The sequence below is a fragment of the Aythya marila genome, assembly GCF_965140915.1.
Source record: "Aythya marila genome assembly, chromosome: 3".
Classification (NCBI taxonomy): domain Eukaryota; kingdom Metazoa; phylum Chordata; class Aves; order Anseriformes; family Anatidae; genus Aythya; species Aythya marila.
In genome coordinates, this window is record NC_139044.1 from 61,096,387 (window position 1) to 61,119,457 (window position 23,071).

The window sequence follows — 23,071 nt, forward strand, 5'->3', positions numbered from 1 at the left end:
TTTCAAGTCTTTGTAAGAGAGTTTTGATCCCCGAATCACTGCAATCTTAATAATATAAACTTCACTCTTGCAATGTTCAGATGAGTTTGCCAAGAATACCTTGCTTGAATGGGTCTGCCTATAAAAAAAAGCTTTCACAGCAAAACTCTTGAACTTTTCCCCTTCCTTTCATGCCCCAAGATTTTTAGAGTATTGCTGACAAGCCTCAAAGATTAATGTTTGCTTAGTTCTGCCACAAAAAAGGAACTTAAAGTAGAGGAAAAATTCTACTGTGTCCAAGAACAATGCTCCCCCTCCCACGAACAATGGCTTCACACACTCTAACCCCTTCCCCATCTCTGATGCTGTAGTGCAAATATAATGCAAAAGACATATTTGAATCTGACGCTTGGCCAAAATATAAGGTGCAAAGCTATTTGGAAAGATACGTTCATCCACATATTTATTTATACAGAGACGGTGCCACGGAAATTTTTAAAGTTCATGTAGCTATAGGAAAGATTGGTTTCATACAACAGCAGAAAAACACCCCTTTAAAACGTGCTTCTGTATTTGATACAGTCCAGGAACACAGCTGAACAAACAGTTAAAAATAGGGGATATTTGAGAACTGTAATTTGGTTTCAAACAATTACTGCTTTAGAATCTTACAGCTCAACTGAACACTATTCACTAAATCTAAAGACAATTTTTAAGGTCCTAAGGCCTACGTGCTGCTGCAATCTATTGCAGCAGCATGTAAAGCTGCATTAAGCTAAAGCTTTAATGTAAAATTCAAGTAGGCAAATTTTAAATCCTAAGAATGGAATGAAATTATAAATAAGAATTATATAACATACATCAATGCATAACCACAAGAATGCGACTACTACTTTCTCCCTCTGGAAATCAGTCCTAAGGCTCTAAAACACATCCACGCTAATAATCTATCAATTTTCTTGAGCAGGCTTCATGGGGGAGGGAACGAGAAAACAAAACACTCCTATGTCAGAGAGGCTGGCAAACTCAGAAGAAGCTATTCTGCCACATAAACAACCTGCCTAATATGTATTCAGTTGTACAGTGCCCAAGCTTTCAACCACACTTTGTTCCTTTGCCAGTAAGCAGGTTTATGTGAAAGGGTTAGCCCGACGTACTGCCTGAACACCTGCATTAGCAATAGTTCCCACATCCAGCTTGGAAAGTAAAGCTTAACTCAGCATCCTTGTGGCTGTTGGATGGGTACAACACACACGGTCAACCAAAGATAACTTAAAAGTATCAAAAGATTCATAAAAGCCTTTTTTTTTTTGCCTATTGCACTGTTTGAAACAAGAAGTAATGTAGGAACTGGTAAAAAGGAAGAAATAAATACCAACTTGCATGATATTACACATATTTGGATGGAGCAAAAGAACATTCAAAATCCTATCAGTTCTGTAAAAAGAAGACTTGTTAAACTATGACAGTCTGTGTGGAGACTCCAGGGAATTCGTTTGTCCCTGATGCATAGAAATGCAAACTGTGACACCTGCACTGTGCCGAGGCAGGCATGGTGGGCAACCAAGAGAGCACCCTCCTGCAATTAAACAGCTTTCCCTGCTGTTGGAAGGCTTTTCATTAACGCCTGCCAACAGAAATTGCACCTTCTAATGGTCCTGGCTCTTACACACAGCTGAAAGAAAGAACAATCTGCAGGGCTGGAACAGCAGTCTGAAAAGTGACAGTCTCTTCTCGCTACCTGTATGTATGTTAAGGCTCCACAGTAGCTCCAAAACACCTCAGAGATAACCTGCCCCCAACCATAGTGAATTGTGTACTGAGCAATGGAAATGAAACATTACTTGTTCTAAAATACTGGCAACAAGAACATTTTTATACCACTAATGCCACTTCTTTCAGTGTAACTGAACACAGCTTTGGTAACCAGCACACAACAGTCACCAAAGCTGAGCTCAGAGGTCATTGCTGTCGAGTTAGGACAGCTGATACTGGTCAAGCTGTGGCAGTAGCAGCACCCCATGCAACCCGAGGACCCATTCAATTCCCTCCCTTAGGAGGTGTATTTTTCAGTCTAATGAAACCTGTCCCTGTTGTCACGGGCAGCTGTCTTTCAATGAAGTTGTTTAAATACAACATGATTGCAGAAGTCCCTCGTGACCCTGCAGAGGCACCATCCTGTACAAAACTGACAGTGACATTAAATGGATTATCCTCTGAAGTACCCAAATGGTCTTCTCTGAACTTACCTCGAAAAGGTGCTGTAAAGGACTGGATTTTAGCTTCTCTTTATCGCCAAACTGTTGGAAACCAACACCCAGTAAACCTTGAAAAACAATTAAATACAGAGTTAGACAACAGCCCAGCCCAGAGTGTATTGTTTTGCTGATTAAGTTGTTTTAATAAGCAAGCCCTGTCTTAGCACTCTATGTAACAAGACAAATTGCCTACATATCTAAACAATGTAATAAGTGCAGGCTATAAAGAGATCAAAAGCATAGCCTTTTATTCTGCTGTATGAAAAAAGCTTTAACAGCTAGAAATTAGTATAAAATATAATGTCAATTTTACAGTTCCTCATAAATGGAATTTCTTTCTAGACTTGCAGATAAAGTTGTATTTTACACAGTGACCAGCTGAAAACACGAAGCCATACGGGGGAAACTGTCCAGCAAACAGAATAATCAACCCCCTTGTTTGGCTTCCTCCCTTAGCAGCATTATCACTTCAAGGACAGTAGAAACTGGGACACAATGCAGTTATTTCACATACCACTCATGCAGTACTTTGAAGGGAGCTTTTTGCTAAATGCTGAGAATGTGCAGCTTTTCTTCACATTATCTGATCTGGCTTCAGCACTTTCTGAAAGCCATCTGAAAGGGCAAGAAATTCAACTCCCCAACTGATTGTCTAAGTCAAAAGAGCCCATTAATTCATTCCGTAATCTAGCGATATTAACCCCATAGCCTCTTGGATTATCTGAGGCTGCTTTTAAGGTCATCTCTTCATTCTGAGCCAACAAGGACCTGGACTGATATAAAGACAGCATCTGAGGAATGCGGGCACCCCTTTGAAAAGCCCTCAGCAGCTAAGCAAACAGCGCTATCTCCAGAACTTCCCTCCTGAAAACAACGACTACGATAGAAGCTGTAGCAGATTTAGATAGGAAAAATAAGTTAGAGTTTAGGAAACAAAATGCGTCTGATCCTACTGAGAGGGTGTTTCTTTAATGATAGCCGGTTCTGTGGGCTTGGCTTCTTAATGATCTCTCTTAGTGTACATACACACCCCACTTTTCCATGCTGGTTTCACAGTCCAACCCCCAGCAAGGCTTCCACCTTTCATTCACCCCAAATGCTTCCTTCAACGTGTCTCTGTCTTCTCCTAAATATTTGTTACACTCCCCAATTACTGGCAAGATGTAGCACGAACTGGGACTCAATTTGACTGAGATGTGCTGACTGGTGAGCTGACAGGCTGAGCTCAGAAGTTAACTTTCTCTCCCTGAAGGCACTACATTGTATTCCTACCCCTACACGTCCGCCAGCTGTCACAAAACTAGGAGAACTTTGTTCTCCGGGATATTTTTTGTCAGATCTGGCTGAGGTTGCCCAATGCATTCAGAATTTATTAAGAGCAGAGCGTCAGGAAGATGGATGGACTGACAGACAGAACAACTGCCTGAGATTTGTTACCTGAAGAAACCTGCCCCAAAACTGCTTCAAGCTTGAGGACTGCTCTGCCATTTTTCAGCAAAACACATTTTCAATTATTATTTTTTAGAGCCTTCAACAATGGGAGTTGTAATGGAAATGCTGACAGATTGTTAATTATAGCACCGCTTCTGGGAAAGGACTAATATACTAATATTCCTATGCTATAATTCTGTGAAGCATGACTGTGTTATTTGTTATAAAGCCTGTCACATATTTGAGCTGAGCCAGCCCAAATAGAGAAGGGAGCACCCATCTGGAAAGCTACAGTTGGGACTGCTCTGTCAGTGGTACCATTTTTAACAGCTGTGATCTGGACAACAGGAATATAGGTAAATAACACACAGTCATCTTTATTCTTTCTAGAAACTTTGTGTTAAATTTCCTGATATTCAGACTTACGACTACCATTTATCTCCAAAGAGTGAATGAGGTCAGCTGAGAAGCCCTTTGCCTTCTGCATTTTATTGCTTAATTGCCATTGCCACATTCATTATGCAAGTGTTGGTGATAAAAAATAATGTCTATGGGGTAAAAATGAATGAAATACGTAATGATGAAATTTATTTAATTTTATGTAAACTCATTTTGTATTCAATTCTTACAAGAAATCCTAAGTAAAGTGAAACTGCTATAAACTATGGTTTGACTAGAAACACGATCAGAACAGACAAGCTGTGGAGGAAATAATTTGACAAAGGAAAGAAAAAAAATAATAAAATAAATTATATTACTGCTCTCACAGTCATAAGAGTATTTTTCCCAACTGTCTACAACCCAGGAATTTACTCTAGAAGGAGAGCTGATAGAACTAAATACCTTTTAGGCGTATCATCATTACTGATGAACATGAATACATAAACAGAGTAGGATATTTCTGCTAAATTTTTAACCCAGTTTTACTCACAAAGTTGATTAATTAAAATCCCCCGAAGCATTGAACCAGCTCAACTGAAGGGGGCAGTATACGGGCTGGAAAGAGCTAAAATGACTGCTTGATAGACATTTCACTTGGTGTTTGGCAATTAAAAATAAATATAAATGCTGTTTCCAGACCCCACTGCAAAAACTGTGTGGCAGTTCTATAGTTTCCATGAATGAATCAGTTTTCAAGAATGAGAAAATGGGCATGGCTGTGTTTCTTTTTTCTTCCTAAAAATAGGTCAAAATCAGCTTTCAGGTGGGGGATTAGAAAAGAAGGGGAGAATTTAGATAAATTTAAAATGCAAGATTAACATAAAAAAAAAACAAAATTGAGAATCCTATGGATGGGTCAACTGCCATATGTGAACAGTATTTACAGACCTAGCAAGCAGACACAAATGAATTCTAGTCAGGGAATAAATACCAGCCAGGCAGGACTGCATGAGAGGATTTCTCAGTTCTCGCTTACCTGATGGACATTTTGGTGGAGGTAGCAGTGTGTATATGCATGCAAGCAAATGCACATGCAGGCAAGATTGACGGTCTTCTAAGAACTCACTTGCACATTCTCTACCTACACACCTCTACTTTTGCTCCATTTTAATGGCAAACTGAATATTTTGGGGGAAGTATTGGGATACCTTTAATAATACAAACACTCAAACACATTGACCTACCAAAATGCTGTTGCTAAACAAGTTAGTTATACTCTGTGAATAACAAACTTGTTTCCACAGGGAAAAAAAAAAAAAAAAAAACAATAAAAAAAATATAAAGACACACACAAAGACAACTAAATACAAGTATATAACTTCCTTTTTTTTTTTTTTTTTTTTTTTCCCCAAACAATCATTCTATTCTTATGCATACAGGTGTGGCATAGCTAAGTTAACAAACTTACTCTCCCACTATTCCTATTACCCATGCAAAATCTGAATAAGGAGGACAGTAGTATCACCACTGACATGCAACAGATACGGTATCATGTATTTGTGATGTATGGAGGCAGCAACAGTAGCCTGTTCAGCTACTAGAGCACCACAAGTACAACCACCACACTCAAAATATTTCTCCTGTGCTTTAAAAATAAACCTCAAGCAACACACAGGTAATCTGAGAGCTACTGAGGAACCATTGGGCAAATTTCCTCTTGTATTTCTTGCATGGCAGTGTACGTCATACCACTGATGAATCACTCTGGATTGCTTTGTTTTTGTCTTAAGGAGACTAACAACACAATACTGTTCTTTATGAGCTCAGGGTGAATCCAATGTGCTTGCAAAAACTGAAGTTGGAAACCCAGACCACATTATACAGTTGAAAAGTGAACAGGAGAAACAAATATCAAAACATACCAAACTGCATGCCCCAGTCACCAAGGTAATTTATTCTTATTACTTCATGTCCCAGTGCAGCTTTGAGATTTGCTATAAAATTCCCTGGTAAGGAATCAAAATTGGTGTTATTATGCAAAGTTGTAGGTCAACCTCAACCGATCAATTTTATGGTTTTGTCATATTCAAAAGGAAAAGGAAAAGCAAATCAGTCAGGTGAACTACTCTACACAATGTGCTAAAATACTTCCAAACTTAAAGCAATAATATTTTGAGCAGGAAAAAAAAGCAGCTTTGCATTTGAGAGGTGCCATAAAGCGTCTCACGCAGATCCATATGTTTATGTCTCTGTTGTCTGTGCATGCACATTCTGGAAAGTACATGACTATAAAAAACCCTTATGTTCATAAGGAGCCATGTACGACTTCTCGTATATTCACAAATACGTGGTAGTATCCATAATTCCCTTCTCAAAGCCAGGAAACCTCATACCAGGAGGTTAAGCAAGGACTGAAATTCACAAACTGCTCTTAACTGTGCAGTTAAACAGAGAACAACTCCACGTACTTGAACAGTACCGAACTCTTCACACACTGTGTGTCTGATATGGTCCAAACTTACCACATCACATAGGAACATCTTGTTTCTAATTGTTATTACAACAAAAACCCTTCATCTTTCTCCTGAGTTTGGCTGTATCATAGAATTACAAAGAAGTAACACATGCAACCAAGAAATAAGTGCAGCCCTTCCCCTATTCTTCTGTGCTTCAAGGGTACCTTTTAATTACAATACTGATATAAAAGGTTGCAAAAAGCTTTATCTTTTCCTTTATTGTAACGCCATACTATAGTCTGCAATCATTTTCCATTCCTATTCCCTGACATCAATTCATTCTGTTTCTATTGGATGAACATCCACCTATAGAACTATTTTCCTTTTTTTTTTTTTTTTTTTTTTTTGGTAACAAAGGACCTGGAAATGCAAGCCAAAAATACGTAATGCCATTCAACCTTCAGTCCACGAAGAGGCAGATTTATTAATTTTATGTAACTGATAATTACATATGATACATTAGTATAATTAAAAATAATGCATTATTAGCTCAACAGATGCTGTAGGGTCTTCAGCTAATAACCTACAAATTTTAATGAGACAGGGCAAAGGCAGGGAGAAGTGATGTTTTCCATATGCTATTAGAATACTGCACAATAAACTACTTAATTATTCCATGACAAATGACAGCAACTGTGTCAGTAATAGTAGCATAGAGGAATTAACACATAAAAGCAAATGTCTTGCAAGACAGCCACCAAGACATAACTATCTGCTCTGCAGTCCAGCACAAATCAGAAATTTAAAATTCAAAGGACTTTCATAACACCTCAATGAAAACTGCCATGGGTGTCTTCGTGGAACAATTTTAAAGTACTTCATTTAATGTTCACAGTCATAAAACTATATTACGCGTGACTTAATAAATCTGCCAGCAACACACCATGCTCTTTTCTTCACTGTATAATGAGGAAAAGGCTTTTAATTAGCAAGTCAAGCCTGACACAGCCACTCCACCAGGAGTGAAAGGTTAGCCGAATTCCCCTGTCAAGTGAATCATGGAGACAAAGAAGTCCTTTTAGGACACACACTGAAATGCATACTCACCTATTATTGTGGAACGCAAGTGTCCTATGTGAAACTTTTTGGCAATATTAGGGGAGCTGCAACAAATTTCCACAAATAGCATTTGTTCAATGTACAAGGCTACCACATCTCCAACTCAGAAGTATTCAACTCATTAGTAACAGCAGCAGAACTGTAATTAAACCACAACTTTCACCTTGCCCTTGTAATTCTCTGATTAGTTTCTGTTCCAAGTAGATCTTGATATCAAACCAACTTTTCCTCTCGTATCAGCAAGCAGCCAGTGTTAAAGAAAAAAAGAAAAAAAAACACACCAAAGAACCTCCCAATATCCAAATATACAAGTGACAAAGGACTTACACTAATGTCCCACTTTCACATTTATTGGACTTAAGAATCATGTTCTTCAGACTTTTATTAGACATAAATCTGGTACCAGATCAGGTGACTTGGTGTACAAGAATCAGTAACTAAAATCACATTTTCTTTCAACAATGTCCTTTTCAAAACTTGTAAATGGCATATCGTTATGCAAAACAAACAAACAAACAAACAAACAAAAACCACACCTCCAACGCTGTTTTATAATATGAACAGATGTTTTGTTTAGTTTGTTGTTTGTATTTTAGTTCACTTCAAGCTTACAATAGTGGCATATTATTAATCCCCACAACTGTTTGCCCTCAAAAACAAAATTAAATTTCAGCTATGAACATCCACCCTCCAAATTAAAGGCATGTGCTGACTTTCTGACTAAGGAAGCCTACACAAGGAGAATAGGTGAACAATTTTATTACTTTTTTTTCAATACAAAAAGTGATCCAAGTCAACCACTTTTCTTTCCCTGCACAGGTGACCACAAATAAAATAGATACTGGCCAGAAGTTCTGGGGCCAGCAACTGAGAAGATTTAGCAAGATAAATGCTTGGCTGCTCTAGCAAGTCAAGGATGAAGGTAGTGAGGACAGCTAAGTAACAGCTTTGGAAACTGAAGCCCAGGTGGAAGAAGAAGTGCATTACTGGCTGAAAATTCAGATGATGCCTCTTGATAACAAGATAAAAGAGGCCTACATAGAAACTGAATGCTATTATGCACTAAAGGAGAACGAGGCATGAACTCTTCAAACACCAAAAATACATTCTGGGAAAAGCCTCAATTCCCTAAATAAAACTTATATTCTACTTGGCAAATCTATCAGAGTATTAAATACAGATGAATGTAATCCCATAAATGTGGTTTAACTTCACAGGCACCGCGCATTACAGCAATGAATATCAATCAGCAGACAAGGCTGTATTCTCAAAGGACTCATCGCGAGTGCTTACCTGAACTCAATCACTGCCTTTTGTCTAGGCACCATCGAGAAAAGTTCACTTTTAATTCCATATTCTGAGCCATCTTTCAACACCTGCTGCAGCACAGTCTGAAGCACAGGGAAGATAAAATGAAGGAAAATAAGTATCAACAACAGAAAATGTGATCAGGAAAACCATCCACCAACCACACAGGAGTCTGATCCCACAGCTGGTTTTCACATTACCAGTTCGATGGCTGGTCTGCCAAGAAAACAAGGTATCACATGCAGATGGAAATGCCATTAACTTTTGAAAGCTGCACCGGATCAATTAAATAAGTTAGACAAATTGTAAGCAGAGATTTTGGTGAAAATCTAAGCTGATTTTGGTAAAAACTTAAAAGGAGAAAGCATAGATCTCATTAAAACTGTTTAGTTACACAACATCAAAGTGCTGGAGGGTCACCCAGAGGTAATCAGTAAGCAGGAAAGGAAAGTCAGCCCAAGAATGTGGGTAAAATAGTAACCTCCTATAAAATAAAGGCATTCTCATGTAAATACGACTCTTACCTTACTCTGTCTGACCAGGACCCTTGCCATGCCTAATTCAGGTAACACATTTTAAAATAAAAGCTACCTTGTAGAACTAGACCATAGATTTTGATCAAAGACTGGGAGAGCTTATAAGCAGTAGACTTGATGAGAGAATTTATTTCATTGTGCAGCCAGATGTTCTCAGCAGGCTTTTTTTTTCTCCTTGATTTAAAAAGAAAAGCTACATAGCATACCTCTGAGCTTCTTCAAAAGTGCATTCTTCCCATGAATAAATCTTATCAAGGCACACTTTGAGGACTTTGGAATGAAATTCCTATGAGTCCTGTCCTAGATCCAAAGTTTTTGTCAACGTGTGCATATAAAGGACATCCACTGCACACAGCACAACCCAGTCACAGAGGTCCAGCCCTTAGGGACACATCAGATCTCCCACACACTCCTTGTCACTGAGGGCCTGCAAGAAATCCAACGTGCTATAATTGCACGAGCATTACTGTGCTTATCCAGGTCACCTCAACAGCACATGGACGTGTTTTTATTTTCAGGAAATCCAACACAAAAGTTCAGGATTTCTAGCCTTTGTGACTACCACTAAAGCCAGCCTAAGGCACGAAACTGCAGAATGCTCTCCATCAGTTCACTGCAAGTAGACTGAAACAACAGCTTATGGAAGATACCTCATGGTCTGATCATTCTTAATAATAACAGGATACATACACGTCAACCAGTGGTTTAAGTGAAGAAAAACCAGACAAAAGAGGCTTAGCTTTTTCTGATTTCAGTAATACAAATGCTTTCGTTGTTCTTTCTAGAACATGAGGCAGACTAACATCTCTAGCTTTTTCCAGTTGCTTAACATCACTGCCCACTGTATGTCTTCATTAATCTTTTTTTAGGAATAGAATCTGCCTAATGTTCTTTTCCTTTCCTGTTGGATGAGAGTATGCACATACAAAGTGGAAACAGAAAAACAGGAGACTTTTGCAAGAATTTAAGCCTCCTCAGAATCACCAAGTCACTTAACTCCGAAACAGGAAGAAAAACAACAACCCCCAACACTCACATTCTACTAAGACTGCTAGATTTTCCTAGGCATCAAAAGCCAGCCTGCTTTCTACACCTCTAGCACCAAAGAAAGCCAACTATTCAGTCTTCACGTGTCTAAACACCCCTTCTGCTACCTGCGAGTCTGTGAGAATGGCTTGTACAAAAGCACGTCTACTTTGAAAGCACGGAGATGATCTAAAATTCAAACATTTCCTCAACAACATGAATGTAGTTTGTGGAAAGAGGAATCCTATGCTTAGATTATCAGTACTGCAATCATACAGCAAAATACACCTTGCATTCTTCAGTTTGTCACAGTGATGCCAATACACTTTGAAAACTAATACACAAAGCTGTAAGTATCGGACAAACTTCCTGAAGATAGTACAGGCCTCTAGCAATGTGAGCTGAAGTGGAAATCTCATTCCATTCAGTGGAAAGTTGTTTGTTTGATTCTGTTTTTCCAAAAGTCACCTTAAAACACTTATGCAGCAGAAATAACAGATGTAGAAAAAAAGGAACTATGCCTGTAGAGAAACCTTTAATGCTGTTTTCATTATGGCACCTTAGAAGGTAAGCCAGGCACACAAACAAATCCTCAAATTTATCACAGCCTTATTCTCCTTATTAGTGAAAGTCACAGCTAGGTCTTATCTCCTCCTCTCTCCTCAGTGATATAATGCAAAAGTCTGTGTTCTAATCCCACATTTCTTCCAGCAAAATTCTACTAGGCCAGACACATGGTTTTGCTTGACTCATTATACTGAGTAAAATCCCTACAGACAAAGCACCTTGTCAAATCCTGCCCGTGAATACAATTTAACACCAACACTGTTCTTTCAGTGAATAGTCAGGTGTTATGTTCCTATCATGATGGATTACAGCTAGTTAATGAGAATTTAAGATGTTTCCACGCAATACATAAAGCAGATAGGAATGCCTAGGCATTAGCAACTCACAAGGCGACCTATCATTCAAGAGAAGATGATAACAAGCCTAAGTGACTCGCTCACTGGAAGCCCTGATAGGAAGAGAGCTTCACCAGCATGAGGTAAGATCTGATTTCCTGCCCAAATCACACGTGGCTCATTTTCTAAGACCACGATGTTATTTCCACAAAAGCTGCTTAGATTAATGCCTTGAACACCACCACAACGTAGCTTGCAACCCAGGTTAGTTCAGCTGGCTTAGCAGGGCTTTCATTCACTCCCCAGTTGAACAGCACCAGCCAGCCACCCATCCTAATGCAAGTTCTTGAAAATAATCCAGACCGAGTGCAACCAAAACACTACTTCTACGGACCGAGTGGTATCTTCCTTTCACTAAGTTACTGGTTTAACAAAATTAGGATTTTCCATTCCAGTCAGATTGGACATTGCAGAATTTTTGGCAACAAAGTACATAATGGTAGATTTGAAGTCAGGTACTTTTATTTCAGGTATCTTTCTACCATTCTTCTTTATTTTACACAAGAATTTATATGCAAGACCAAAATTTTGAGTTGTGTACTTCAGAAACACAAAGAACACGTGAAGTCTGCCTTTCAGAGCAGAAACATGAAAGAAAACGAGAGGGATTGTAACTGAAGGATAGATGCATTGTTTCCTCAAGAGGATAAACTTCTGTGAGCCTCATTCCCAATTCTAGACCTACCTAACAAAGCAGCATCAGGAATCCTTGAGTAGAATTGATGAAAAACAAGCAGATATGTATAGAAAGTATCAAAGACTATGGTTAAGTATTTTAGAGTTTTACATTGCGGAATTTATCGAGGAACTTTAACACATCTGAAATATTGTACTCACCTTTGCCAGTAATTCCCTGTTTATCGTAAAGTTCACTGTTCCTGGACCAGTGCTGATTTCACTCACCACAGCATCACATTTTAGCTATAAGAACAAAACAGAACAGCAACTCTCCATGAAAACAGGTAAATTAGAAAATTTTAATTCAATCCACTCAAAATATTAATTTAATCCACTATAAATATTAAATGATTTTTATCTGATTGGAAGCAATCACAGATCATTTAATCTATCCATTTGAAAAAAGGATGATTTTATTATTTCTAATCCACGCTTACTAGCTCTGAACAGAACTCACTGAAATGTCACACACTTGTTTTGCTTCAGTCCTTGCTTGTATCCAGGCTGTGTTAATTTATTTTGGCTACGAGCAGCAGATGATCTCTTTGTACACACAAAGGCTGAGATGCATTTGACGGCTTCACACAGTGTGTGTGACAACAACAACAACAACAAACAAAAGATCCATGTCTTAAAGAAAATCTGAGACAAGCTTTGGACTGCTGTTTCTCAAAGTTCCTGACTTGAACTACAATGCCTTGCAGCAGCCAGTGATATAAACTAAAGATGTTAAAGGTTTATATATTAAACATTCCATTTACAATTTGCAGAAGGCTCGTGTTTTGAAAATTCTGAAGCTGTAAGGAATGTATAAGCTCCTCTAATGCCAACCTCCTCTTTACACAGATTTTAGTCTCTTTACAGGTTGAGAGTTTTGGCTTCGTTTTCACTAAAGTAGCTTCCTTTCATAGGCAGGACATTTTCTCAAACAACAAAAACAAACAAGTTATCTTCTGTTGCTTTTTGTTTGTCTTATAACTTGGTCTTTGAAAGAGGCAAGCTACACATTCCTACTGAAGCACACCAGCACGAAGAAGAAATTCTATCCCCATTCTAGGTCTTGTAGTTAGACCCTACCTCAAACAGGAGTAATTACTGTTAGCCTGTAAGTTCTTTAACCTTAACAATCTCCAATAACAACAAATTCCATTGTTTATTCATAAGCTATGTGAAAGAAATATCTCTTTTATTGACTCTGAATTTCCTTCCTCTTTGTTTTACTGAAGGCCCATTTCACCCATGTTATGGGGCAGATATAAAACAGAAATTCCCACTGCACTTTCTCCATACTGTTTGTTCTGCTAAGTGTTTTCTACATCATCTGTCACTACCATCTCAGTGTTTTTTTCAACTTTTTAATATGAGAGCTTATTTGTCCTCTCCATAGCTGTATCAATTCTTCCAAGTACTTAACCATTCTTTAGTAACCAGATCTCCCCATGCCTACGGCTTGGATCAGAATGCTGTATCAGAATATCCTATAAAGGCATAAAAAGAAAAAAAGTTCCCTCTCAGCCAAGAACTAACAGTTGAAAGATGAAGCAAGAAGCAGCCACCCAAATAAAATCAAAAGCCAACAGAAACAAGACAATTAGAACCTTAATGACAGACAAATCTCAGCGTATCTTAGCATATTATGTTCCATTTGGCATCATGTTGCCTGATTATTTTGGCTACTTTAGTCAGTGGGAACTATTTCAGTCTCTTCTGCCTAACCTAAATATCTGTATTTCAAACATTGTGACCCATTTCCTCTTCAGTGACTAAGAGCATGCTATTGAAACTCGAGGTACTCTATCAACTTTTTTTTTTTTTTTTTTTTATCATGACAAACACTGATCACTGCCTACATTTCTGTCTCACTGCTAATTTTTGATATTATGGTTATATTCTGCATATTTGTATTTCTATACTGCTTACCTTTGCGGATGACATGATCAGTCTAAACAAATCATAATAAATGCATTGCCTTTATCCAATATCCAACAAAAATGATTCTAAGAGATTAGAAGTTTTTTTTTTCTTTTTTTTTTTTTTTTCCCCCTCCTTTGGTTAACCAGCGTGGTGTATTCAATTTCTGAGCTTATATTGATGGTTTGCTCTTTTCTACTGTTACATCCGCTTTGCCGTGTAAAGATGTGAGGCTCGGTGGCCAAGATTTATTTAATGAGCCAGAACCAATAAAAGAGAAAGACACATTTGTAGCTTTCACATCACTGGTAACAGCAGTTGTTTTTAAAGTGACAGACCAGACACCAGGAAAAGAATCGCTACCATGATGTTACAGTCATGGGAACAGAATGCCCACAGAGGCTGTTAAATCCTTGGAGGCCTATAAAACCACAGTGGATTTCAAAAGTCTTGAGCAAACTCATCCAAAACCCCTCAATAACCCGCTTTGAGAAGGAGACTGGAACAAATCACTTCCTGAGGCCCTTTCCAACTTACATTATTCTATGATGCTAGATCATCTTAAAGTAGTTTCAGAACTTTTGGTTGTACATCTGTGCACCATCAGCTCTTCCTTTGCCTGAGACAGAATACATGTATTCATGTGTTACAAAAATGGGTCCAAAGTATGGTTCTCTTCAACATCTCAGCAGTGAAGTATGAAATGAGGAAATAGCTTAGCTTCTCAGTAACAAATTCTTTTATTTGTCCTTTTAAACTCCTGATCATATAGCAACCCTACTGATTCCCTCTCAAACTTATTATTTCTGAGGCAGATGAAGCATCTTTTTTACACTTTTATTATTTGATCTACTGCCTCTTTGCAGCTAACATTGTCACTACTTCTTAGTTTATACTCCTCTTCATCAGCACCAGTAGCAACTTCTTAGATTTTGAAGGATTTTTTTCATCTCTAATGATCCCTCAAAACCTAGCATCACCTTTCTGATCCCTCTTTCAACTTTATACATACCAACTTCTCTGAAGTTTTCTTCTCTTCCGTGTACCTTTTGTTTCTTCAAGATTCATGTCACTTATGTATATCTTGTTTTGCCTGTTGCTTCTTTTTTATTACAGTAGTTAGCCTTAATGACTCAGCCACTGCAATTTCCCATGGCCTGAAATGGCCATGAAAACATTGCTGTTCTAAGAAACCTCAATTTCAAACAGTTAGTGAGAAGACTGGCCTGTTTGACCAACAGGTTAAGTTTCTTCATTGTGATTCTAGTGTTGGAGTTTGCCATCTTTGATTTCTCAGGCCACTACGTACTCAATTTTTTCCTCTAGTTTTGGTCAACACTACGGACCAAAGCAGAGCTTTTAGGCAGTGCTTCCTAACTCACAAACATGACTTACTCTCAAACTATTTTAAAACCACAATTTCACAAGAAACTTAACTAAAACTGCTCCTCTGATTACCTGTGAAGACTGTGTACAATGACAATGGGTGCAGTCATTACAGTCCTCTGATCCAAAGAGATATATGAAGAAAGAATACCATTTACTTTACGATGCCTGTTACATCCCTAGTCTGTAAGTTCATTACTGTGTCAAATACATGGAATTAACATATTAGCATACCTTCTCAGCTAGCTTCTGAGCTTGAAGCTGAAGATCTTGTGCTAAGCAATCACCAGAATGGTTTTCTAGAACAGAAGCAACAGAAAGCTGGAAATCAGCAACATGCCTGGAAAAAAAAAAAAAAAAAGGAACAGATGAAAATCAGGGAAAAAAGTGTTGAAATGATGTGGAGATTTGACAAATCCAAGCTGACTCTGCACTCTGCATATGGCAAGTCTAATTGGCAAGCATAACCCAGTCACTGGTACCCAAAAGTAAGCTACATTTAGAAAGCCGCAGTAGAAAGCTAAATATTACCTTTGCTCTAATACAACTGTAAAATACATATGGTAAAATAACCATTTCACAGTAAAAAAAATGTTATACTTATGAATAAAAGTAGTTTATCTGCCAAAAATACTACACCTCTTAAGCATGACAGGGAAAAAATCTGTAACTTCACATTAGTTCTAAGCAGTTTCATATTTAGTTAATTTATTAATACTGAAACATTTACCATTCAAGTGGTGCATATTATTTATATGTTTGAAGCAATTATATTTGTATTGAGCTTGCTTCAAAAAACAGAGTGGTTTAATTAGATTTAGGTATCTTCTTATAATTGGACTGGTATATTAGCTTCGGTTTGCTTTTCTGTATTTCTATTTCCCTGAAGCCCTGTTAAGCCATTGCACTAACAAACACAACCAAAAATAATATAACATGACAAGATATTGTAAGATAAAGTGCAAACTCTACCGTTTTTTGGAGACAGGAACTGCAGATATGGACTTTATTAGTTTTTCTGGCGGCAGATCCAAAACTTTGGAAAGCTAAATTCGAAATAAAGAACAAAGTGGCTTAAGTGAAAAAGACCCAGGAGAAGTACTGCTCCCTGCTTATATACTTGTGAGGGATTTGAGGGATTTTCAAGTAAATTTCCTCTCAGGGGAAGGAAATAAATAATTATTTAGTACTTTAAGCTTGCTTTTTTCCAATTTGCAACGCAAACGCAGGGAATAGTAAAGAAACCTTATAAAAGGAAGAGGAAAAAAAATAAAAGACAAGACAAAACATCGCGTACAGGTCCTTTATTTCACAGGATAACGTTTATTTTATTTATTTAGTTATTTATTTTTATCCTCGAGCCCCTGCACGCCATGACCGGACTCCCTCCCACCCCCCCCCCGGCCATTAGGGGTGGGCGGGCCAACGAAGCCCGCGCCGGTCCCCTTGGCAACCGGCCCTACCAACTGCCGGAGGGGGGGGGGTCCGGCTAGAGGGCTCAAACCGGGCGGCTCCGTTTTCGGGGCAGCCCCGCTCCCGGTGACCGGAGGGCGGGTTGTGGAGGGTTACCTGGCTGGCGATGCTCCTCCGGAAGGCGCAGGCTGCCATGACCGGGCGGCGGGGCGGGAGGTCAGCGCCGCCCCTTGCCCCCGCCCGCCGTCTTTCGGCCCGCCCTGTCAGCGCCGCGCGGCCCCGCACTGCGCATGCGCCGTGGCCCCGTCCCCTCAGGGCCGCGCGGCCGTTACCTCACGGAGCCGTTAGCGGGGGGGGAGGGGGCGACATGAGCGCGGGCTCCGTCTCCAAGGTGAGGCGGCGGGGGGGGGGGGTGGCGTTTGCCGTCGTTTAAGCGTTAAATTTATGTGATTTTTATTATTATTTTTTTTATTATTTTTTGAAAGCTTAACGTTTGGTTCACGGCCAGGGGCGATAGCGAGGAGGCAGGGCGCCTCGGTTGAAATGTGTGAGGGCACCGCGCTGTGTGGTGTGGCGCTCGGCTGTGTCGCGGGCTGCAGCGCGCAGGGAAGTTTTTTTTTTACCTCAGGAAAAATCCTTCCCCTCGTGTTGTTTTCCACGGGACCCAGGCGTGTGTCTGCGTCCTTCGGTGTGGAAGTGGCCGTGCTTTCAGGGGGGCAGGGAGCTGCTTCCAAACAAAGTTAAAATTGAATTCAGATCGGGTGGGTTTCCCTTTTAAAAATGTTGCTTTTAAGGATTTGGGCAGTGAAGGGTACTTCTGTTGTGTCTTGTGTCTTAAATGTAATACTTGGTCATTTTACATGCTCATCTCTACTACATTGAATGAAAACCATTAAATAATATTTATATTTCATTAGACTTAAACATCGTTTCTTCTTATATCTATGCGCTTTATACAATTCTTTTCATAGAATCACAGAATGGTTTGGGTTGGAAGGGACCCTAAAGCCCACCCAGTCCCACCCCCTGCCATGGGCAGGGACACCTCCCACCAGCCCAGGTTGCCCAAAGCCCCATCCAGCCTGGCCTTGAGCACCTCCAGGGATGGGGCATCCACAGCTTCTCTGGGCAACCTGTGCCAGGGCCTCATCATCCCCTGAGTAATTTGGGCCAATTCCAGCTGTCCTCTCAGGAATGACTGTGCTGACTTACTGTGTGTAATGCAGCGTAAATAAGCCTGTATCAAATATTTTTGTAGTGGAATTGTTCCACAGCATTTAGGGTATGGACGACACAGCTGGACAACTTCTGTCCAGCTATTTTTAAATGGTTTTTAATATACTTATTAAAATGAAAAGTATCCAAGAACTTCTCCAATTCCTAAGGCAGTTTTTCAGAAGGGGACAATATAGGTATCAGTGTTTGACTTTAGATCCTTATTTGAATCAGAAGGGAAATAATGTGTCCGAAGATACCCAAAAAACTAGTCTCTGTAATCAAAATTGAACATCTTTCTAGAATTTTACTTTTATTAGATCATTCTTACGCTGGTGGCTGAACTGTCTCAGTTTAAGTTCAATAATCTTTGTTTATGCGAGCATCTCTGTGGGAAATACTGGATTGAATCAGTCTGTTTAAATACCTTGAACATTTGTGTTTTTGCTTCACTCTTGCTGTGGCATGAGAACCTTACAGCGAGAGCTGGGGACAGTGTACGATTGCTGGTATAAAGGAAATCACAAAAAGAAGATGAGTATTGATTTGGGAAGATGATGGGAGAAACTTCAGGTTTTCTACAGAAAAATGAAAAGCCTCCCAGAACTCAAAGCTTAATGCTTGCAGTTGATTTCATCCTTCTTGGTGATGGATCAGATCTAATTGTGAGATGACTTATATTTGGAGGACTTCTGTAGGCAGGGTTTTTATTTATCTGAACCTTTCCCAAGCATTTGTCATCCTGCTTTTATCCATCTTTACTTTTCTGAGTTGGGATGGACTTCTTGTCCTCTGCAGTTGCAGGGTGTCACTGGCTTTTGGATCACCTCTTCTGTGCATCCCAGTCTCTCGCTTTGTTTTGCTTTTAACTAAATCTGTATTGAGGAAACTATTGATGTGTCCCCAGGGAATCATTTCCTCTTAATTTTAAATCTATTGAATGAAGGTACATGAGGAGTTCAACGATTCCTCTCTCGCTGCTGTTCTAGCTGATAGATGAATTGAAGAACATAATGGAAGGGTAATAGAAGTTGTGCTGGAATACTGGTTCCGTTGCTTTTCTAGAATGAAACAGGACAATAAAAGCACAACTAATGGTATCCTTAAGACGCTGGCAATTTGGTTAAATTGGTGATGGAGCACTGCGATTAAAGAGAATAAAATGGCCTTAGGAGTCACAGTCAGATAGATGCTCGTTTTGAAGTTTATATTTTTCTTGTTATTCTCCAGGGCTGCTTTGTTTTTAAACCAAGTCCCAAGAAGAGAAAGGTGTCTCAAAAAACAGGTTAGTGCATTTTGATGTATGTTGCTGTGCTTTGGGAGGGTTAATCCTGGAAGCTTTGGTTCTGATTGAATTCTGTCATAGCTGTGTGAGGATTTCAGTTGCTCCTTGATGTCAGTATTTCCGAAAACTCATTTCTTCAGAAGTAGTAGGTTAGCATAAATGTTTTTTCATCTCCAACGATCAAGAATGTATAGCTGGCATTTGTCTTTGCTTTTTTTTTTTTTTTTTTTTTTTTTCCTATACTGCCATAAATTGTTAACTGACAAACCATCTATCTGAAGAGTCCGAATGAGCCACTTCTAAGCTATGGGAGTCAGAAATGATATCCCATTCATAATTCTTACCCTGTGTGGGTAGTTTTTCTTCTTTTCCTCAAACAACTTTGGCAGAAGCCATTTGTGAACACCTCTTGGCTTGTGTTCACTAACTTTTGTTGTTATATTTACGTTCTTTTCTCCAATCCGAAAGGCATGTATACAAGTCTCGGGGCATTTGAGGAAGACCAAATGGGACAGGCTCTTATTGGAGCCATAAATAAGGCCGCTCAAATAGTTGCTGTGTGAGAGTTGGTCAGGGAACTAATTGTTCGTATTCCCAAGTTAAACTTTTTCAGCAGGGACAGAGCTGTCAAGAAGTGTGACAGTTTGAAAATATATATTATAAAAAAAGTGGAGGGGAAAGTAATAAAGCTTTGGAAATCATCACAGGCTCCTTCATTACCAGAGGGACTTAAAACAGCACCTGCTTTAAAATTAATCTCAAATTATTTTTTTTTTCTGTGAGAGTTGGCACATCTGTGGCTCAGGGAACGAGAGGTAGGCAGATATAATCCAGTCTGTCATTTCAAGTCATTGCAAGATAAATAAACTAACAACCAAGACCTGTGCACTTAAGCCACACTGGAATTTTACCCTGTACTGAACAGTATGTTTTTGCAGGATTTATAAATCATGGTCGGAAAAATGTGTTGCTCCACTTAGCACGTACTTTGTCACAGAAAAATGAATTTGACTGGGCTGTTCTGAAAAGAGAAGCAGAAGGGAGCTAGTCTGACTGCTAACAGCAGTTGATTCAAATGGCGTTCTAAATAAACATGACTTTGATGTGCATATGTTGAGTTTGGAAGGCCAAACCTGACAAATGTGAAGTTTCAGGTGTGGTTGATATACTCTTGCACCTCACAAAGGCCTTCTGTGCACATTTGCACATGCATTTTGAGGTTTGGTAGTATAGAAAGAATTTTATTCTTTGATTATAATAACAGTGTGGTGGCTGGATGGTCTTTAACTCAAAGCCTGTGTCATCAAAGTGTGTTATGTCTTTAAGTGATTTTTCTTAGGGATACAAATGAGGTGTCTTTAGAAAAATTTAGATGTAATATTTAATGTTGCCTTGTAGCAAGCAACAGGTAACAATAGGCTGTTTGCTTCACCTTCAGCCTTTGCGTTCTTCCAGATAGCTTTTAAGGCTTCTCTAACATTACACCAGCTGGGAGTTAGGTGTGGGTATGCTGGGAGCAGGACAGTTCCAAAGCTGTGCCATTTTATTTTATGAAATGTAGACTGTGTGAAGGTGGGAGGGAAAACAAGAAAAAAGTAACTCAGAGGTTCTGTTCAGGCTGCTACTTTACTTTCATCGCTGTCCTTGTTGGGAAGCTGGTAGAGAGTTTCTGTACTCGTATCTGTCAGCTAGAGGAGCACCTGCGAAGCCAGATGCATTCAAAAATGTGCCAAGACATTGTGGTACTGAAAAGGTGCTGATTTTTGAAGGATTTGTGGCTTTTATGGCTCAGATTTTTTTTTTTTTCATTTTCTTTGTAAACAGCTCACGTAGAAGTGAGAGGCAGCTTAGAGATAATTCAGAAATACAGGTTTGGTTTGTGCATAAAAGTTCTGCTGTGATAGTTATGGTAGTTAAGATTATGTATTTTTTTTAAAAAAAATCTGTGTTTCAAGTAACCTAACAGTCCTTTCCCAGAATACCTTTTTGTTTGTTTGGGAAGCTGGTATTGCTGCATCTTTCCAGGAAGACAGAAAGGATTTCTTATGCGTGTGTTCTTGCAAGCCTTTGTGATTTGTATCAGACCGTAATAGTGAAGGACCCACAAAACTTTCTGAAGCAAGAAAAATATATATTATATTATATTATATATATGTATATACCTAATGTTTGTTTGTTTGTTTGTTTGTTTTTTTCCCCTGATTTTGCCTTTAGCTCATCTGGGACTTGAGGTAGAAGCCAGCTCTTTGACTGAAGCCTGTATAGTTGGGCAGTAGATTCTGCTTATTCTGTCACTTACTCTACCAGATACCAGCAGTTAATTAACTGGCTAAGAGAAAAGTCATCTCCCTTATACCTGTATAGATAGATATAACAGATACATCTATCTAGATATCTTTATCTATAGATCTTCTTGATTCAGTTGGGTACTTTGCTTTCTTCTCAAGAAAAAATGATTTGTTCTAATAATATTTGTGTTTCCCTTTGCTTTCTAGCTGACTACTTCAGGGAAGGAAACAGTGATGCAGAGGATAGCGAGTTACGGTTTGCTACTTGTCAGTCATTATGGAAACACGTGAAATTGGAAGCAGAGGTGAGTCTTGCACCTTATACTAAAGCATTTACAACACCACTGCTTGCTTCTTTGTTTTTGGAGGTCTCTTTTTACACACTTAAAGAACAATTTGTTAAAGCAATAAAAGGGCCAGAAATACTGACCAAGACTGAAATCCTTTTCTAGTGTACAAAAGTAAAAAAGTAAAAATAAAAAAATCCATCAGTTACACATTACTTCTTACCACAGAACGACATGCTTTTGATGCGTCAAGCTGCTTCTTCTAAGCTGTTTTAGCTAATTGACCTTCTTATTAATTCCTGGCATACTTTTTATTTTCTCTATTTCCAATTCTATTCTGTGTCTGCCAGCCCTCTGAGGACTTCAGGCTGCTTTTGACCTCAGTGTTACGGAACTCACAGCAGCCCAAGATTCACTGGATTTATGTGAATACAAGTGCATGGATGTCAAATAGTGAAACATAAGGCTGCAAGCTCAGTCTGTTGAGTTAGTACCCACAGTGTCAGTGGGTTTGTCTGGTGGGGATAGGAGTTAATTTCGTACTGAACTGTGGCCTCCTAATTGTTGTGTGGTGGATGGCATGCTGTTGTTGTGTCTGAGTAGCCAGCTGGCTTGTATTATAGCATGAATAATTGCTTCCGTACAGCAGGGATTTCCTCCTCTATTTGGTGTCAAGGATTCTGGGCAAGTATTCCGTATTCCTCTGCCTGCTATTGGGCATTAAACATTATGAGATTTTTTTTTCCCCGAGTTTGTTTTGGGATATACAGTAGGAGCCAGCTGGATGGAGCTTACGATCTGGACCCTTGGGCTGAACTCGTAAATTCCTCTAATTCTGTTTCTACTGTTCCATGATCCAGCTCTCTTGGACTTGTCAGCACACTTCTCAAACCGCAACAACCAGGGTGCGCAAAGCAGCGTGCAACACCGCAGTGCTGATCCCAGAGAACAGAAGCTTTGGGAGGTGTAGTTGGTATCATCCTGCTAGCTGCTTCAGCCCGACAGGTTAGCCACCAGCACTGGCAGAAACTGCCTTGTCAGTTACACAGTGAGGCTAGAGGGGCAATGACATCTGTAGTCACTTCTGGAAAACCTTTTCTTGTCTTCTTAATTTGGCACAGTGTTGTCAAGGCTTTTGAAATTATGCTTCTA

At 39.2% G+C, this 23,071-nt stretch overlaps 2 protein-coding genes across 10 annotated transcripts in view; one reads left to right on the forward strand and one right to left on the reverse strand.

Moving 5' to 3' along the window:
- RARS2 (arginyl-tRNA synthetase 2, mitochondrial) overlaps positions 1-17,065 on the reverse strand; it is a 50,558-nt gene extending 33,493 nt beyond the window's left edge. For 6 of the 8 annotated variants that reach the window (XR_014317167.1, XM_082756630.1, XM_082756627.1 and 3 more), the window contains exons 1-8: positions 17,001-17,065; positions 16,404-16,477; positions 15,666-15,771; positions 12,294-12,377; positions 8,918-9,015; positions 7,613-7,668; positions 5,972-6,055; positions 2,229-2,305 (exon numbers count right to left, since the gene is read on the reverse strand). Coding sequence is in view for 7 of the 8 variants with exons in the window: in XM_082756630.1 (XP_082612756.1) it covers positions 2,229-2,305; positions 5,972-6,055; positions 7,613-7,668; positions 8,918-9,015; positions 12,294-12,377; positions 15,666-15,771; positions 16,404-16,477; positions 17,001-17,039 (618 nt within the window). In the remaining variant the exon portion in view is untranslated. Of the gene's footprint in view, positions 1-2,228; positions 2,306-2,751; positions 2,853-5,971; positions 6,056-7,612; positions 7,669-8,917; positions 9,016-12,293; positions 12,378-15,665; positions 15,772-16,403; positions 16,478-17,000 lie in introns of those variants that run through there. The other 2 variants (XM_082756631.1, XM_082756632.1) reach the window with 2 other exon arrangements.
- A 70-nt stretch (positions 17,066-17,135) lies between these two features.
- Positions 17,136-23,071, forward strand: part of ORC3 (origin recognition complex subunit 3) — a 35,266-nt gene continuing 29,330 nt past the window's right edge. For both annotated transcript variants that reach the window (XM_082756624.1, XM_082756625.1), the window contains exons 1-3: positions 17,136-17,235; positions 19,290-19,344; positions 21,840-21,937. In XM_082756624.1, the coding sequence (XP_082612750.1) occupies positions 17,212-17,235; positions 19,290-19,344; positions 21,840-21,937 (177 nt within the window). In that variant the 5' untranslated portion in view covers positions 17,136-17,211. The remainder of the gene's footprint in view (positions 17,236-19,289; positions 19,345-21,839; positions 21,938-23,071) is intronic.